Source organism: Malaclemys terrapin, chromosome 6 (genome assembly GCF_027887155.1).
Source record: "Malaclemys terrapin pileata isolate rMalTer1 chromosome 6, rMalTer1.hap1, whole genome shotgun sequence".
Classification (NCBI taxonomy): Eukaryota; Metazoa; Chordata; order Testudines; family Emydidae; genus Malaclemys; species Malaclemys terrapin.
Genome location: NC_071510.1, coordinates 117,590,140 through 117,609,125, shown reverse-complemented (window position 1 = coordinate 117,609,125; position 18,986 = coordinate 117,590,140). Strand labels below are relative to the sequence as shown.

The following is an 18,986-nucleotide window of genomic DNA, read 5'->3' as shown; positions in this document are numbered from 1 at the left end:
AAGCAAGGATGGTCACTGAGGCACTAGCCTGGGACTATGAATTGAACTTGGCCTCCTCAGCTCTACCACAGACTGTGTGACCTTGAACAAGTCATTTAACCTGTGCTTCAGTTCATCATCAGTAAAATAGGGGTAATAGTACCTGACCACTTCAAAGGAGTGTTGTGAGGAGAACAATGAGTGCCTAGACAGAATTCAAACACCACATTTGGTATAACTCAGGGATGAGGAAAGTCTGCAACTCATTCTTCTCAGCTGTAAGTGCAAATAAAAATATAAGTAGAATGATAAATATTCACCTACAAGGTAAACACCTAAACTGGCACCCATCAACCTTGTCAGCACCAGCTGGGGTCCCATTGTATATCAGATTATTTGACCAGTGGGAAGACTAGACCTCTACAGTCATCCCACCACAGATGCTTGAAAACAGGGCTGTCCACTGGAAGACAATATGCTGAAGTAATAGATACCCTTGACGTAAGACTAGAAAAGGCTGAGACTTTCAAATCCACTAAGATGTCTATAATACAGTAACTCCTCACTTAACATTGTAGTTATGTTCCTGAAAAATGCGACTAAGTGAAACAATGTTAAGTGAATCCAATTTCCCCGTAAGAATTAATGTAAATGGGGGGTTAGGTTCCAGGGCAGCTTCCCCTACTCTGCAAACACTAGGGGCAGGGGCTCAACGCTCAGCCTGCCCACTCCACCACTTTCCCCAAGCCCCCACCCTTGACCCGCCTCCTCCCCCTTTACTTCACACGCTGCCTCCTGGCTCCTCCCTTCCCTTCTAAACGCCACAAACCAGCTGATTGCCGCATTCGGGAGGCAGGGGAGGGAGGAGGGAGGCACGCCAAGTCCTCGCTCCTTCCCTCTCCCTCCTGCCCAGGGCAATCAGTTGGCTTGCGGCATTTAGGAGGCAGGAGGGAGGAACGAGGACTTGGCGCAGACTCCCCCTCCGTCCCCCCCGCCTCCTGCCCAGGGCAATCAGCTGGCCTGCGGCGTTCAGGAGGCAGGGGAGGGAGTGGGAGCCTGCGCGCCAAGTCCTCACTCCTCCTCTCTCCCTCCTGGCTCCAAAACGCCGCAAACCAGCTGAGTGCCATGGGCAGGAGGCGGGGGAAGACGCTGATCCGCGGGGTCTGCCGGCGGGTGGCGCACGTAGGGAGGCTGCCAGCTGTGGAGAAAGCAGGCAGCCAAACAACGTAAGGGTGGAGCATTGCACAACTTTAAATGAGTATGTTCCCTAATTGATCAGCAACCTAACAACGAAACAATGTTAAGCGGGACAACTTTAAGTGAGGAGTTACTGTACAGGATATGGAGGTAGTATGTAGATATGGGCTATTTAGAAAAAGCCTTTTCCATTTCTGAAAGTAAAATTTCAATGAAGATTATTTTCTAAACTGCAGCAGAATTTTCTGCACTTATATAAGACATGTCAGGTCAAAAGTAATTAAATGTCTCATGATTCAAACAGCAAGACAAAGCAATTCCAGACTGGAATGGAAGGCAAGATAGCAGGTCTGAAGATAATGGCAAGAAATACTGAGGCTCCACAAAAATATTGTGTAATAATTACATTTGGCCTATGTTGCAGCAACCAGTATAACTCAGGCTCTGTCTCTCTTTATGACTAGTGGTGGAATAAATAGACAATCAGCTAAGGACATGCACGGAGGCTCATCACAAAGAGGGCTATGGATGCACGGCCCTACTTCTTGAACAGTAGACCCATCTGTTTAATCTATCAACTGTGATGTTCCTGAAGCCTATGAACTGATACTGTGTTCTCTTTGCCTTCCAGACTGAGAAATAGGGGATGCACTTGGGCAGTCAGCAATCCCACAAAGCCAATGTCTCCTGCCAGAATTGCACCTCCTTTTTTGTTGATGTAATATACAGCTGTAGTTCTGTCTATTTGTTAGCATTTGAACAATGCAGCCATTGATCTGTGGCAGAGATTTTAGAGCTCACTTTATAACTTTCAGCTCCTGAACACTTATACGGAACTTAGTCTCCCACACATTCCACCAACCCTATCTGGTCAGCCTCCGGTGATAGGATCGTCAACCAAGAAACATCTGTTACAATTACAATAGCTGGGAATGAAATACTGAAAAAAACCTCACTTCAACACATGGTGGCAGCTTGCAGACAAATTGAAGAATAATCAGCAGAGCTCCAATGTCATCCATATTTAGAGTGAAATTTGTTGCTAACTAACCTTGCTAACTTGAAATAAGTTTTTATAAAAGTGTCTCACATGAGGAGCGGCCATCTACTCCATTAGCCTGAGGTAAGAGCTCACTGATTTTAGATTAAGCTCTCAGAGGAAGACTGATTCAGGGACACTTAAGCTCTATTCTGGAAGAAATGGCCCTAGGGCAGTCCATGCTAGCCCTTCTGAAAAGTTATTTGGGTAGGTACAAGGCCCCATTCAACTATCAATACGTTATAAATCTGCAGACTGCAACAGTCTGCAAGTCTCATGAGAAGAATATGCTAATACCAGAGATGAGTGGCCACCAGTGCCAGGCACTCTGAAAACACCTTTGGCCCAACAGAAAAACCAGAGAGCGACACCTTTTATTATTTGTATTACTGTAGCACCACAGAGCCCTACTCACAGACCAGGACCCCACTGTACAGCGCCTAGCACCAACAGAACGAAGACAGTCCCTGCCCCAAAGAACTTGCAATCTATTTATAAAGGTCATCTTCCACATAAAAACTGAGGTATTTTCTGTGAGTCACTCCAATAACTATACAAAAGTAGGCACCTTTAAGCCAAGAGGCTTAATTCGGTCTGGAGGGAAAAGGTAGGAAACAATGGACGCGAGCCTGAACTGCCTAATGAAGTTCTCCAAGGTGCCACAAGTACTCCTATTCTTTTTTTCTAATGAAGTTGGTCAGTTTTGGGAGGCCAACTGTGGGAAGAAGGCAGTCTCAATATGCACCAGTTGACAGTTGGGCCTTCTGACCTCTCAACGGCCTTGACTAGTACGGATGTGTTTTCAATTCAAACCCCCATAGTGCACAACTTCCAAGTCATCAATGCCAAAAAAGGGATACTGCCCTCTTGCATTTGAGGGCAGTAGAGTTTCCTGGCAGTTTGCTGCCTAGGACACAGAGCCTCATATGAAACAGCAGTAGCATATGGTTTGTACCATCAACCTAGGAGATTTAAAGTATGCAGATATAATGTATTATGAATTCAGGAAAAGTGTGTGTGTGGGGAAAAATATGGACAGTTAAATACCTGGATAGACAGAGGGTATCTGGGGAGAGCTTCCTTTTAAAGAAATATCTGAAACTTGAAATGAAATAGAATTTTGAATTTCCTGGACTTTTTACCCTTTAAAAAACAAACAAACAACAAAAACCCTGAAGCTTCCAAGACCCAACAAGATTTTTTAAAAGCTACTGATAAACCTTTTAAACTGGCATTGGGTTGTAAACTTATGGGGTTCCCCCCAAATTATCATCTTTTTCATCTGCATATGAGAACTGGCCCTTGACCTTTCAGCTCAATTCTTACAAAATAGGTTTTAAAAAGAGGCACCGTACTGATCCCGCTGAAGCACTGCATCTAGAGGTACACTGGGGTCAGGGTCTTGCTCAGATTGTTGAGTCCATATGTAACATATGGGGAAACGTTCAAGATCCGGTAGATTTGATGATGCAGCTTGTGAAATAGTTTCCCCCAGGACCAGTTAGTCCAGTGTGGTTTAGAAGTACATTAGTCTGGACTTGTGGATTTTCATGTGTGAACATCTACGCAAGATCTTTGGCAAGCTATATAAATGGAAAATCTGTACACTTCAGGTGTGAGCTGGATGGGAAGGTCTAGATGTGAAAAAAATATTACAATATGTTAACTACTGCAGGTGGTAAAATGGTTCCCACTTTTAACAGTGACAACAGTTTGTTTGTTTTTAAGCACTAGCAGTTATATATGTTATTTACTCTGTCTACACTAGAGCTTTCACCAGGGGAAACGTATCCATGGTAGCAACAGTAGGAAGTTTTAGGAGGTAAATAAGTCTACTGTGGACAAAACTTCTGTAGTTTATTTTTCCTCCTCAAAATCCTGTATGTCTGGAACCTCTGGAAGGCTTCACCCAATCTCCTTCCACCACTGCCCCCTAAACCACATTTTTGCCCTGTTTTTGTTTTTTAAATCCCCACTTCTATTAGCAATGTTGGGGCCCAAGTAGGCAGCCCAAGTCAACAGTTTCCTGAGTTTGGCTACAGACTTATGTGACCTCGTGCAAGTTATTTAACCCATCCTTTGTCAAGCCAGCCAGCAGGTCGCTATCCTCCCCTCCTTTCTGCCAGTGCTCAATAGGCCTGTGGAAATCTTAGGGGTTTCAGAATTTATAAGGAAAACGTATTGTTTTGGGAAACAATGCATGAATTCATTGGAACAAATGGGTTATACCTTCCTCCACGTGTTTTCTAATGGGACGTGAATGCTCGCAGTATGAAGACTAGGACTGAAACGTATACGACTAGGTCACTAAGGCCACGTCTAAACTACGGGTGCTAGAGAGACATAATATGGTGCCATAGCTACGCTGCTATAACCCCGTAGTGTAGATACAAACTACAACAACTGGAGGGGTTTTTCTGTCACTGTACGAACACCAGCTCCCTGAGCTATGGTAGCTAGGTCGACTTAAATGTTCTTCCACCAACCAAGCTGCATCCACATCAGGGATTAGATTGGTTTAACGATGGTGCTATGGGGTGTTGATTTTTCACACACCAAGTGCAGTACCTATCTTGACCAGTTTTAAGTGTAGACCAGGCCTGAAGTAGGAGCCCTCAATGAAGCGTTGTCTACACAAGAGAAGTGCAGATTTGCAACTTACATCAACAGAACCTCTGTAATTTGCAGTAGTGCAGGGTGTCCACACTAGTGTAAACCTGCTGAATATATCGACACAACACAGCTCCTTCAGTTTGAACTACACTTTAAAATGAGGTCAACACAGCTACAGCACTCAGGGGTGTGAATGCACACCCGAGCGCCACTGCTATGCCAACCTAACCCCTGGTGTAAACCAAGCTAGGTTGACAGAAGAATGCTTCAGTTAACTTATAAAACTTAAAAAGTTATTTTTCCTCCCTTGGTATCCTGCTGTTAATTGAATTGTCTTGTTAGACTGACCTCACACTTGGTAAGGCAACTCCCATCCTTTCATGTATTTATACCTGCTCCTGTATTTTCCACTCCATGCATCTGATGAAGTGGGTTCCAGCCCACGAAAGCTTATGCCCAAAAAAATGTGTTAGTCTCTAAGGTGCCACAAGGCCTCCTCATTGTTTTTGCTGATACAAACTAACACAGCTACCACTCTGAAATCAGTAAAGTTGGCTCCTGTTGCTCAGGGAAGTGGAGTTCTTACAGTGATGAAAAAATCCCTCCCATTGCTGTAGTTATTTATCAGCGCTATGGAGTTACAGCAGCATCGCTATGGAGCTGTACTGATGCCGTTATACTGTTCGCAATGTAGACATGGCCTCCAATTGCTCCAGTATCTAGGCATTAAGGATATCTGTCAGTTCCCAGCACAAGTCCCCAAAGTGGGAGGGTTGTGGGAATAGCAATCCAGAAGGGTAAGTGCTGTATCAATATTTTAAAAGTACTGCATAAGTTAGCATTTTTAATATATAATACAAGTATTTTGTAAGTTTAAACTGACAAATAGAAGTCAGCTTACACCTTTTTTGCTTTGCTATGGTATATACAGAATGCTGGTAGTCCATTCCCCCGCCACCCATTAAAAATTCAGCTTGGCTAAAGAACATTTTTGTTAAGTTCCAATCACCCTAGTTCTTCCTTTTAAATACACACAATAAACATGCTCCTTAGACCCCTATGAGTCCTCCAGGAAAACGCACACCAGATTTGACATTCCTGATATTGCAGCGATTAAACAATCAGGAAACAAACACCTTCCAGGTTCTCTTTGTACAAAATAGAGCTATACACACACACACACACACACACGGACACAAATCCAATTGTAAGAGCATTCACAGGTCACCTTTAAATTGCATCAGCACTGCATGCAAATATTCTTTTTATTAAACAAAAGAATTATAAAAACAGGAGACCCCTGCATAGTATTATAGAAGCTGTATTAGTTCAAAATCAGAAAGCAACCAGATTTTCAGGAGATATGATGGGATAACCACATTCAACAGTGCAGTTGCAGTGTCCTTACTAATACTGGAATGGACACAAGGAAGGCAGAATGTAGCATCAAAAGCAGTGGTTCCAAACCGTTGTGTGTGAGCTTGATGTCCTATCCATTCACCTCAACACACTTTTTTAAGAAGGTGGTCCATGAACCAATCAAGTTCGGGATCACTGCTCTATCAATACAAGGGTAGACTGTGTCTGCGCATGAGAACAGTTCTATTTAATAAATAGAGATACTGGAAGAGTAACAGGTATTTCTAAATACAACTTTGAAAATTCCTTTGATAAGTATACCACTTTTAAACCAACTATTTGTTTAGCAATCTGAAGTACAGACTTCCTTTAATGAGTTGCCAATACATCTTTAAGAAAAGCAATGCTTTTATGACAGTGTTTTTGGAGAAAATAGTAACGAAAATCCTGAGTTCTCTCTTCTGCTACTTGTCCTCTTCTGAAGCCATCATTCAGTTTTTGGCATGATCTTCTCCACAGCAACTAAGTGTTTTATCACAAACTAAAAAGTATGATGTCAGCTGAGGAATAAAGGAGGCAGAGCAGATGAACACTTCAGGAACAAAGATCCTGTTTTCATTCAAACTCCCTTGTGAGAGACATTTAAAACAAGAAAAAAGTACTGAAGAATATACTACAAGGAACAATCTTAAACCGGTGTAGAATAGACTGGATACCTAATGAGTCTTTCACATCTAATTTCTATGATCCTCTGAAAGAGGAAGAGAAATACAGAAAACATTTTTCAATTCTGTTTTCCGTTATGCGTGACCAAGTCATCAGTCACTTGTGTTTATTTCCTGGAAAAGCATTTTCACTTCTGAATACTGAAATTATTTGTTGCTTTCATGGAGACGCTTTTAAAGAAAGGGTCTCAGATCTGTGTAGTCAACCCTGTCCCATGGGGAATCAAGGGGCATATTTCTACTCTAATAATCTGTAAACATTTGATTTTGAAGTTTGTTAAATGAACACTTCAACTACTTATACCACAGAAATGATTAAATAAAAAAGGGTATTTGTGTATAGGCTTTTCATGAACAAATAAAGAGAAAACCCTTGACCTGAGCAGCTTACAGTCCAAACAGATAACAGACAAAGGATAGGGAAAAGTACACCCAGTGAATGAACTGTGTTTAGAATGCATCTTGTTAGCGCCACTTATTTCGTATTAATTATTTTTACTATTTAGTTAACTTTGTTTTGAGGAAATACCATGGACTGTGTACCATTTGACTCAATCAGAAAATGTAAACAATGCAATACAAAAAAGGGAAGGGAACAGAGTGCTTTTGTCTAGGCACCTAACTTTAGGCAACCACGTTTGATCATTTAGGCCCTCCCCCTTTACAAATTAAAAAAATGCTTTTAATTTTCTCACCAGAAACACTTGTGCATGAACCACTGAGCTAGCTCAGTGGTTTGAGCATTGGCCTGCTAAACCCAGGGTTGTGAGTTCAATCCTTGAGGCGGCCACTTAGGGATCTGGGGCAAAATTTGTGCATGAAATGATCTTACCAACACCCCCATCTCTCTCTCCCACCTTGATACCACAAGAAAGTGACAATACTGAATCTGTGACATCACAAGCATGACCTTATCATGAAAGCATGATTTGAAAAACAAACATGTGACTTTGCAGTAAGATCAACAGGAAGCAAAAACTGGAGTGTGAGGGCAAGAACACTTAGTCAAACAAGCAACAGTTAAAAATAGCAACAAGGGAAATAACACACATTTATTCCCCGTTATGTTTGCTAACGGTGGAAGTCTCATCATCTTATTTGTCTGAATGAGCATGAATGGAAGTTTGTCATAATAAAGGACTAAGCATGCAATTCTGGAAACATTCAGGCAAGTGACTATCTTCATTCACATACCCACAGAAGCCAAAGAGACTACTCACATGCATGTGTTTGCAGAAACTGGCCTAAAGTTAGTAAATTTCAAACTCAATTTTACCACAAATTGTATTTTAAAAAACCACGACACTGAAAGTAAAAAGCTATTTGTACTCAAGCAGATTATATTGAAATTTCTGGTTTAAAGTTTAACACACACAAACAAGTAATCACCACTAAATGTATGAGCCTGAACTATTCTTGCACTCGGCTCTTTATGCAGGCTTCCCAGGCCATTCCAGTCTCATGTTTTATTACATGCAAAGTCCTGTTCCCACCAACCCCGAGCCCCAGGTATTGTATCCCCAAACAAAAAGATACTCATAGAATATCAGGGTTGGAAGGGACCTCAGGAGGTCATCTAGTCCACCCCCCCCCACCCCCCCGCTCAAAGCAGGACCAATCCCCAACTAAATCAAAGACTGGGGGAGTTAGTTTAAGGGACTGGTTGGAGAATTTACCCCACTGACTGAGAATGAAGAGAGGCATTCATTCAGCTCTTTCGTGCCATTATGCAAACCTGAATAGCTGCAGTTACTAAAACTGAAAAAAAAAAAAAAAAAACCCTTATCAAGTTTAACCAAGCAGTCTTTGATTCTAACAGCCTGCCCAGAAGAAGAGATTACAGCGCTACCCCTTCACAACCGTACCTCTGCCACCCTACCGTGGCTTGTGCTGGTTTATACTCCAGCAGTTGTCCAGCATCCCCTCTCCCTGGAATAAGCTATACTATACCCCTCCATGTCTAGTTAGTAACGCCAATCTGTTAAGCAGACTCCAGTTTCCCCATTTTACCAGAGCTGTTCTGTGCCAGCTCAGTTCTGCCATCCTGTCCCATTGGTGCACCCATACTTCAGGCCGCTTGACTGGTAAATTTCACCTCCCCACAGTCCTATTCCTTTTAGTATAAATGCTCACCACCACCTGGCCTGACAGTGATTGCAGTGGCTCTGGCATTCCTCAAGTTTCCCCACCCCAGGCACTACTGCCCATTGCCCTGGCAGAACTTGCCCTACCAACCTAGTGCTCACCCCTCAGAAAGCTCATCCCACCCAACTCCCGGCAGGAACTGTGGCCCGGTCCCCACAGAGCTCAGCTCACCCATCCGGCATGCTATTGCCTAATCACCTGGCAAGGCTCAACCCTCACCCTGCTTCTCCTCTGGGGATACCAAGTCTCCTGGCCAAGGTTCACAGCAACACACGTCTCCTCTTCAGGGACCGGTCGCCAGCCATCTTCCGTGGAAAGCCCCCCACACCCTAGCAGAGCCTCATATGGGCATCCACCTCGCTAGGGCGCCCCCTCCCGCAGGCCCAGAGTCCCCAACCCCCCTTATAACATCCTCCCACGGTCACCTGCCAGGCTGGCCACACCTCTACCCATGACTAACCCCCTCAGGGGGCTCCCCCGGGATTACCCCATCCCCAGGGAGCCTCCCCGAGCCCGCCCCAACGTCTCAGTCCCAGGCACCTCACCGGGGCCTCCTTGCTCCGGTCGAGCCCCAGCCTCACCTGCGAGGCTTGGCCAGGCCTGCTCTGGCACAGCCGGGCCCGGGGCCTCCCCGCCCGCACCAGGCTCTCTCCGCTCCCCCCAATCCTACCAAGCGGGAAGGCCTCAGCCCCGCACCTCCCCTCTCCCGCTGGCCTCGCCCAGGCCCCGTCCCCCTCTCCTCGGGCGCGACTCGCCGCAACGTCCCGACTCCCCTTTGCCCGGGCGGGACTCACCCTGACGGCCGACGATCTCGGCCACATGCTCGGAGCTGGGCACCGGGACGCACTCGGTGGTGTTGACGCTCTTCCTCCGCAGCAGCGCCGCCTGCTCGCCGTTCAGAGCCGGGGCTGCCGCCGCCGCCGGCCCCCCGCCTAGGCCGCCACCGTAGGCGTGGGACAGCATCGCCGCCATCATGCCCTGGGGATCGTCCGCCCCGTACAGCACCCCGGCCACCGCCGTCTCCTGGGCATCGAAGGCGGCGGCGGGGGAGAGCAGCACGGAGCCGAGCCCGGGCAGCAGCGGGTGAGGCGGCGGCGGCGGCCCCCCCGGCGGCAGCTGCGAGGGCGAGGAAGAGGAGGACGAGGAGAGCAGCAGCGAGGCCGGGTCCTCCTCCTCCTCCGCCGCCAGCAGCTCCTCCTCCAGGTCCCCTTCGTCCTCGACCTCCTCCGCCCCGTCGGGCCCCGGCTCCCGCGCCGGATCAGGCAGCGGGGGCAGCCCCGCCAGCCGCTCCCGGGCCTGCTGCCGGGCGGCCGCCTCCCCGCTGCCCGCTAGGCCGTGATCGTGGAGGCCCAGCCCGGCCAGGCACTCCCGCAGGAGCAGGGTGTCCGGCTGCTGGAGCAGCAGCAGCGGCGGCGGGGGCAGACGCTGGGCCTCGGGGGGCTCCTCCTGGGGGCAGGCGGCGGCGGCGGCACTGCCGCTCGGCATGGCCGGGGGCGGGGGGCTCGGCTAGGTCCGGGTCCTACTGCCGCCGCCGCGGAGCCTAGAGGGGCAGCGTCCCCTCCATGCCGCTGCCGGGGACACCGAGTGACGCGGGGCAGGGGGCACCGGGCGCGGCCTGGGCGCTGCTGCCGCCGCCGCGTTCAGCGCTTCTTTTGTTCCATCGCTTCCCACTCCAGAAAGAGCCGCAGGCGGCGGCGAAGGCAGCTGCAGCCCCGCCCCGCCCCGCTCTCCCCGCCGAGCGATTGGATGGTGGAGCCGGTGCCGGGGCAGGACTGGGAGAGGAGGGAAGCGTCTGTCCCCCCCCCCCGCCCTGGAGCATGAGCAGGCGCTGATTGTTGGGGCGGCCCAGCGCTTATTGTGACGGCGAGGAGGCCGTACTGGATCTCCCTTCCTCCGCCTCCTCCCCCGGCCTGGGTCAGGTCAGGGCGGCCGCGCAGGCGGCGGCGGCTCTGCTGCTAGGGGAGGAGGCATCGGGGCTGGCATGGAGAAAGCGCCCCGGCGGGGGGGAGCCGCCTGCGAACACGTGCGCGGGGAGCGGCCACAGAAGAGGTTCGGTCGCCTGAGCCTGTGTGTGGCTGGCTGGAGAGCGGCCCTTGGGGGCTGCCTGTGCCCGGAGTCCGCGTGTCCTTAGAGTGCGGTGCTGGGTGTCTCGTGTGTCCTGGGAGTCCGCCGGGGTGTGTGTCTGTGGTGCGTGTGCCTGGGGCATCGAGAGTAGTAGCTGTGAGTTTTCCCCGAGTATCCCAGCACCTTCGTATTTCAAATGCGGAATACCTGTAACAAGCTTTTCCAGTCTGTGTTCAGAAAGTCTGAGTCTCTGCCGATGCGGGCTGTGTGCTGAGGTACTGCATTGGGGTCTGGGTCTCATTGGGCTGCTTTTGTGCTCCACCATCATGAGGTTTACTCCTGCAACAGTAACAACACTAACTGTACACTTTGAGAGTGGTGTTGCCCCTTTTTGACACGAGCGGCTAGTAAAATTTCAGGACCCCGGGGATGCTCCACTTCAAAGCAGAAATTGATGAAGTCTGGTATTCGCTTTGATGCATCTGCATTTATTTACAAGGAATGCATAAAGTCCTGCTTCTCAGCGCACAGCAGGAACTAAGAACAAAAGGAGCACTTTTGTAGCTTATACAGACTCAAGCCCTTTAGCTAACTGCCTCCAAAGCTCACTTTCTCTTGCTTTTCTCAGGGTCACACTACCCATCAGCTACTGTTTGGCTTTCTTGCTGTCTACTTCTGCCTCTTGCTCTGTTCTTGTCTGTCATTGGTGTCTGGCTGTGTGTTCTCTTTCTCTCACTCAGGCACAACCTCCCTCCCCTCCACCCCACCTGTTTGAGGTATGGGCCTTTAACCTTCTCTTACTATCTTAAATGAAGGGCACATTCACGTATCAGTTTGAACAAGTTTTTAACTCAGCCTATAACAAGGCTTCACCCAGCTCATAACAACAAGGAGTCTGGTGGCACCTTAAAGACTAACAGATTTATTTGGGCATAAGCTTTTGTGGGTAAAACCCTCACTTCTTCAGATGCATAGAGTGAAAGTTACAGATGCAGGCATTATATACTGACACATGGAGAGCAGGGAGTTACTTCGCAAGTGGAGAACCAGTGTTGACAGGGCCAATTCAATCAGGGTGGATGTAGTCCACTCCCAATAATAGATGAGGAGGTAGGTGTCAATTCCAGGAGAGGAAAAGCTGCTTCTGTAATGAGCCAGCCCCTCCCAGTCCCTATTCAAGCCCAGATTAATGGTGTTAAATTTGCAAATGAATTATCTGGCTATTTGGACTCTCTCCTCAGACCCTAGGCTACCAGCACTCCCAGCTATCTTCGAGACACCACCGACTTCCTGAGGAAACTACAATGCATTGACGTTCTTCCTGAAAACACCATCCTGGCCACCATGGATGTAGAAGCACTTTACACCAATATTCCACATGAGGATGGACTACAAGCTGTCAGGAACAGTATCCCTGATGAGGCCACAGCATGCCTGGTGGGCTGAGCTTTGTGACTTTGCCCTCACCCACAACCACTTCAGATTTGGGGACAACTTATACCTTCAAGTCAGTGGCACTGCTATGGGTACCCGCATGGCCCCACAGTATGCCAAATTTTTTATGGCTGACTTAGAACAATGCTTCCTCAGCTCTCGTCCCCTAGTGCCCCTCCTCTACTTGCGCTACATTGATGACATCTTCATCATATGGACCCATGGAAAGGAGGCCCTTGAAGAATTCCACCTGGACTTCAACAATTTCCACCCCACCATCAACCTCAGCCTGGACCAGTCCACACAAGAGATCCACTTCCTGGACACTACAGTGCAAATAAGTGATGGTCACATAAACACCATCCTATACCAGAAACGTACTGACCGCTATACGTACCTACATGCCTCCAGCTTCCATCCAAGACACATCACATGATCCATTGTCTACAGCCAAGCCGTAAGATACAACCGAATTTGCTCCAACCCCTCAGACAGAGACAAACACCTACAAGATCTTTATCAAGCATTCTTAAAACTACAATACCGACCTGGGGAAGTGAGGAAACAGATTGACAGAGCAAGATGGGTACCCAGAAATCACCTACTACAGGACAGGCCCAACAAGGACAATAACAGAACACTACTGGCCATCACATACAGCCCCCAGCTAAAACCTCTCCAGCGCATTATCCACGATCTACAACCTATCCTGGAAAATGATCCCTCACTCTCACAGACCTTAGGAGGCAGGCCAGTCCTCGCTTACAGACAACCCCCCAACCTGAAGCAAATACCAGCAACTACATACCACACCACAGAAACACCAACCCAGGAACCAATCCCTGTAGCAAACCTCGTTGCCTACTCTGTCCCCATATCTACTCTGGCAACACTATCAGAGGACCCAACCACATCAGCCACACCATCAAGCCACACCACCTGCACATCTACTAATATGCCATCATGTGCCAGCAGTGCCCCTCTGCCATGTACATTGGCCAAACCTGACAGTCCCTCCGCAAAAGAATAAATGGACACAAATTGGACATCAGGAATGGTAACATACAAAAGCCAGTAAGAACACTTCAATCTCCCTGGTCATTCTATTACAGATTTAAAAGTCACAATCATTGAACAAAAAACCTTCAGAAACAGACTTCAAAGAGAAACAGCAGAACTAAAATTTATTTGCAAATTTAACACCATTAATCTGGGTTTGAATAGGGACTGGGAGGGGCTGGCTCATTACAGAAGCAGCTTTTCCTCTCCTGGAATTGACACCTACCTCCTCATCTATTATTGGGAGTGGACTACATCCACCCTGATTGAATTGGCCCTGTCAACACTGGTTCTCCACTTGCAAAGTAACTCCCTGTTCTCCATGTGTCAGTATATAATGCTTGCATCTGTAACTTTCACTCTATGCATCTGAAGAAGTGAGGTTTTTACCCACGAAAGCTTATGCCCAAATAAATCTGCTAGTCTTTAAGGTGCCACCAGACTCCTTGTTGTTTTTGTAGATACAGACTAACACGGCTACCCCGTGATACCAGCTTATAACAGTATTTTCAGCCTTTCATGTAAGCTGTGCGCCAACGTTCGTTCTAAACATACTTGTGGCCATTTTCCTTGAACCCTCCAACAAGTTTCACAACTCTGAAACAGTCCTCTCTCAAAAGTAAATGAAAGCCCCTGGCTAATATTCTGGAATTTTCCAGTGGCATTCCTCACCAAAGGGCATCTCCCGTGTAGCTGCTCTATTACCCACCCCCAATGAGCGGTGGTAGATATGTCAGTGGGAGAATGTCTTCTGCCAGCATAGCACTGTCCACACCACTGCTTTTGTCAGTGAAACTTACATTGGTCAGGGGTGTGTTTTTTTTGACACCCGTGACTGACAAATATTTTGCTGACAAAAGTCCTAGTGTAGACAAAGCCTAATGTGTATGAATGTTTACAGGATCAGGGCTATGATAAAAAAATAATCTCACATTAAAAAAAAAAGTTCTTACATTATTATTTTTCTTCTTCCTCATTCTGGGCCTTTGACCCGCATTGGGGATGTTTACTCAGTATAGAACCAGAGGAGGACCAATTGTTCTTTCCGCATGGGTGGAAAGAACAAGCATTTTCCCTGCACTTTTGTTGGGCTAGTATATGCACCCTCCTCAGTTTTTCCCTAGCACAAACAGTGTTTTTTGTTCATTCCCAGTACAAGAGCCTCGGTAAATCCACCCTATTTAAGGCATATTATTGAATACAGCAAAAAAGGAAAAAGTAAAGCTTATTATTACATTTCCTTTTGTTATAGTTTCTAATGCAATAATAGACAGTTGGCATACAAGTGTTGGTGGGTGTACAGTTTATCTGTCTCTCACATTTGTCCAAACATTTCAAGTGTTTGTCAGCCATTAAAGGGAACCGCAAGTCTGAGCTGGAGAACAGAACACACAATCGAGAGTGAAACACCTTCAGCAGGCGAGAGTCCCACATCTGAATAGCCCAGTGGCTAGAGCATTGTCCCAAGAGATAAGAGACCTTTGTTCAAATCCCTTCTCTCATTAGGTAGAGATGAGGAATTGAACTGAGGTCTCCTGTATCCTGGGTGAGTGCTTCAGCCATTGGGCTAAAGTTATAAAGGAGGTTTCTCCTCCAGCATTTCTTGTAAAAAACAACTTAAGTGCTTGACTCCAGGCAGGGCCAGCTCCAGGGTTTTGGCTGCCCTAAGCAGCCCAAAAAAATAAAATAAAATAAAATAAATAAATAAAGCCACGATTGCGATCTGCGGCGGCAATTCGGCAGGAGGTCCTTCGCTCCAAGTGGGAGTGAGGGACCGTCCGCCGAATTGCTGCCGAATACCTGGACGTGCCGCCCATCTCCGGGGCAGCTGCCCCAAGCACCTGCTTGCCAGGCTGGTGCCTGGAGCCGGCCCTGACTCCAGGAGAGGGTTCCCAAAACTCAACTCTGCCCCCACTCTGTAAAAGTTCTTAGTGTTGATTGCATTTCTTAGTTTTCTAAAGGGACCTTCCTAGCCTTCTCTGAAGTAATCTCATTAATTAACTCATCCCAGTCTATCTGTTTTGCTTCCAAGTTCTCTGTTGAAATAACTGCCAGATCATTTAACCTTTTTCTGTCCTGTGGATGCTCTTGCTTAGTTTTAGCTCACTGAAATTCCTTTCATTAGCAGCTACAGTTACAGGAAGACCACAACATTATACAGTGCTGTTTCTTGCATCTAAAGACCTTTTGTGAATGTAGCTAAGGAGACCAACGGGTGCCTTCATTTCCAAGTCATCCTTAACAATTTGCTTGCAAAGACTGGTGAAAAGCTCAATCTTGTTCTCAACACTCCAGAGTTTACATCCTCAGGATAGCTGCTTGGTGAGTTGTGTGTGCTTCTTTAGTCTTCACTCCTGATACTTTCAAGTTTCTTGCCCATGAAAAAAACCAAACCTTCCTCTGACTCCATCGTACTTAGGAATCCTATTCTCTAACTGTGTTGATATTGTGTCGGATGACCTTCCATCTTTTGCAAGTTTACCTGGCTTTACTCTCCTCCTTTGAGATAATTTCTCTTTGAACTGCATGGATATTGCTAAATGTTTCAAAACAATTATGAGCCAAACCAACTGGGAGGAAGAATTCAATCAGAAAAATGTGAATGGTAATTGGCAATTGTTTAAGAAAACTTTACTAGCTGTCCAGAAACACAATCCCACAATTGAGGAAAGCCACATATATATATATTTTTAAATCAATCTGGTTTAGAAGGGAAGTGAAGGCAGCTATAAAAATATAATGCAACAAATGGAAGAAAGGGGAAGTTGACAGTAATTAATATAATTCGGAAGCTATGAATTGTAGAAAATTGATAAATGAAGCAAAAGGACACAATGAGAAACCTATGGCTAACAGATTTAGAGGACAATATGAAGGAGTTTTTAAAGTATATTAGGAACAAAAAGCATCCTGACGATGGTATTGGTCCATTACGAGAGGGAAATGGTAGAATTATCAATAATAATGCAGAATAGACAGAAACTTTCAATAAATATTACTGTTCTGTATTTGGGGAAAAACAGATGATGTAGTCATATCATAATGCTCTTTCAATTCCACTAGTATTGCAGGAGAACGTTAAATAGCAGCTACTCAAGTTAGACATTTTAAAATCAGCAGCTCTGGATAACTTGCATCCAACAACTTTAAAAAAGCTGTCCGAGTTGTTCACTGGACCATTAATCACTGGACACCAGGCAAGTTCCAGTAGACTAGAAGAAAGATAATGTTGTGCCAATATTTTAAAAGGGTAAATGAGATGACCTGGGCAATTATGGGCCTGTTAGTCTGACATTGATCCTGGGCAAAATAATGGAGCAGCTGCTATGAGATTTGATTAATGAAAAGGAGGGTAACATAATTAATGTCAGTCAACGTGGGTTTATGGAAAATAGCTCAAAGTAACCTAATATCTTTTTTTATGAGATCACACATTTGATGCAATATTCTTAGTCTTCTGTACAGCATTTGACTTGGTACTGCATGATATTTTGATTTTAAAAAAAGCCTAGTAAGATATAAAATTAACAAGGCATATATTAAATGGATTAAAAGATGGCTAACTGGTAGGTCTCAAAATGTAATTGTAAATGGGGTGTCATCATCAAACAGGTGTGTTTCTAGTGGGGTCCTGCAAGGATGTGTTCTTGGCTCTATGCTATGTAGAATTTTTATTAATGACCTGGAAGAACATGTAAAATCATCACTGAAAGTTTTCAGATGACACAAAAATTGGGGTAGTGGTAAATAATGAAGAGATCAGGTCACTGATATAGAATGACCTGCCTAGTAAGTTGAGTGCAAGCAAACAATATGCATCTTAATGTGGCTAAATGCAATTGTATACCACTGGGAACAAAGAATATAGGCTATACTTACGGGATGGGGGAGTCTATCCTAGGAAGCAGTGACTCTGAAAAAGATTTGGGGGTTGTGGTAGGTAATCAGCTGAACATGAACTCTCAGCACAACTCTGTGGCCAAAAGGGCTAAAGCAATCCTTGGATACATAAATACAGGAGTCTTGTGTAGGAGTAGCGAGGTTATTTTACCTTTGCATTTGGCACTTGGTGCAACAGCTGCTGGAATTCTGTGTCCAGTTTTGGTGTCCAAAATTCAAAAAGGATGTTGAAAAACAGGACAAAGTTCACAAAAGAATCACGAGAATGATTAAAGGATTAGAAAATGTGCCTGATACATTGACCTCCTTGAGTCTCTAATTATTTAGCTTAAAAAAGAGACGGTTAAGGGGTGACTTGATCACAGTGTGGTGCTGGTAAACCAACTGTGAGCTCTGGCCAAGGCTGTAGGCGTTAGCTATGACAAAGTCATAGCTGGAAACCAAACCAGCTCACCTGTATGTTAGTTTTGTTCAAAATAGGTATTAGCTTTATAAGAACGCAGTTAGTGATTAGAGTTTATAAAATATTTATAAGTTACTGCATGCGTTAATCTCACCTGTAATGTCTGTATTCCATGCACTTGTGAACTCAGACAGGAAAGTGGTTTCCCCCACGCATCAAGAAGGACTATCAAGACTTAATGGGCCATCTAGCACAAAAAGCTTTGTTGATTGCTGCATCCACCCATGAAGAAGTTGCATGCAGGAGTCCTTGTACCATCAGTTGAACTCCAGGAGAAAGTGATATAAAGATGCTCACAAGAAGAAATGCTCACAGGGCCAGAGACACTAAACTAAGGCAGAGATCCCCAGGGGTTATCCCTGGGTCTGCCCTGAAAGATATTTTGAAATGACAGATTACTACATCTCTGTCATCGTTAGGAACCATAGATAGTAATTCATTTGTGTATATGCTTGCTTGAATCTGTAAATAACTCTTTTATTTGTTTTTCCTGGTTAATAAACCTTTAGTCAGTTTATTACAGGATTGGCTACACGCGTTATCTTTGGTGTGAGACCTAAGTTACAAATTGATCTGGGATAAGTGACTGGTCTCTTGAGACTGCAAGCCACCTGAATATTTTGTGATTTTTGGAGAAAGTTAGGCAGGGGACAGTGGGGAGAGGAAGGGGAAGAGACTGGGGCAGGGTCCCAATGGGGAGAGAAAGAGGGAGGGGATAGGGAAGAGAAGGAGATGGCAGGCAGGGGACGCAGGAGCCCAGCATGTGGCATCCCCTCAGCAGCAGCTGGGGCTGCCCCATTAAGCAGGCCCATTGAACCCCCACTCTGATGAGCCCCACCCCCCTGAACCTGGACCACTTCAATGAGCCCTCCCTCCCCCGCCCCCGACCCATCACTCCACTGAGTCCCAACCAGCTGCATTTGGCACCACCCCACCAAGGCCCACACCCCAGCACCCAGACCCCCGCTGCTGAGCCCCAATCTTCACCTGGACTCCCCTGCAGAGTCCC

General features: G+C 46.3%; 1 protein-coding gene and 1 long non-coding RNA gene across 3 annotated transcripts in view; one reads left to right on the top strand and one right to left on the bottom strand.

Moving 5' to 3' along the window:
- MEX3C (mex-3 RNA binding family member C) overlaps positions 1-10,701 on the bottom strand; it is a 29,709-nt gene extending 19,008 nt beyond the window's left edge. Inside the window, exon 1 of the mRNA XM_054032856.1 lies at positions 9,852-10,701. Coding sequence (XP_053888831.1) covers positions 9,852-10,542 — 691 coding nt within the window. The 5' untranslated portion in view covers positions 10,543-10,701. The remainder of the gene's footprint in view (positions 1-9,851) is intronic.
- A 190-nt stretch (positions 10,702-10,891) lies between these two features.
- LOC128839663 (uncharacterized) lies at positions 10,892-18,499 on the top strand. Of its 2 annotated transcripts, XR_008445498.1 has the most exons (3): positions 10,892-11,277; positions 15,740-15,936; positions 18,108-18,499. It is a non-coding gene; the product is annotated as an uncharacterized LOC128839663 (long non-coding RNA). The 2 variants fall into 2 exon arrangements; XR_008445497.1 differs by lacking the exon at positions 10,892-11,277 and having other exon boundaries at positions 14,541-15,936.
- Positions 18,500-18,986: the final 487 nt, after the last annotated feature.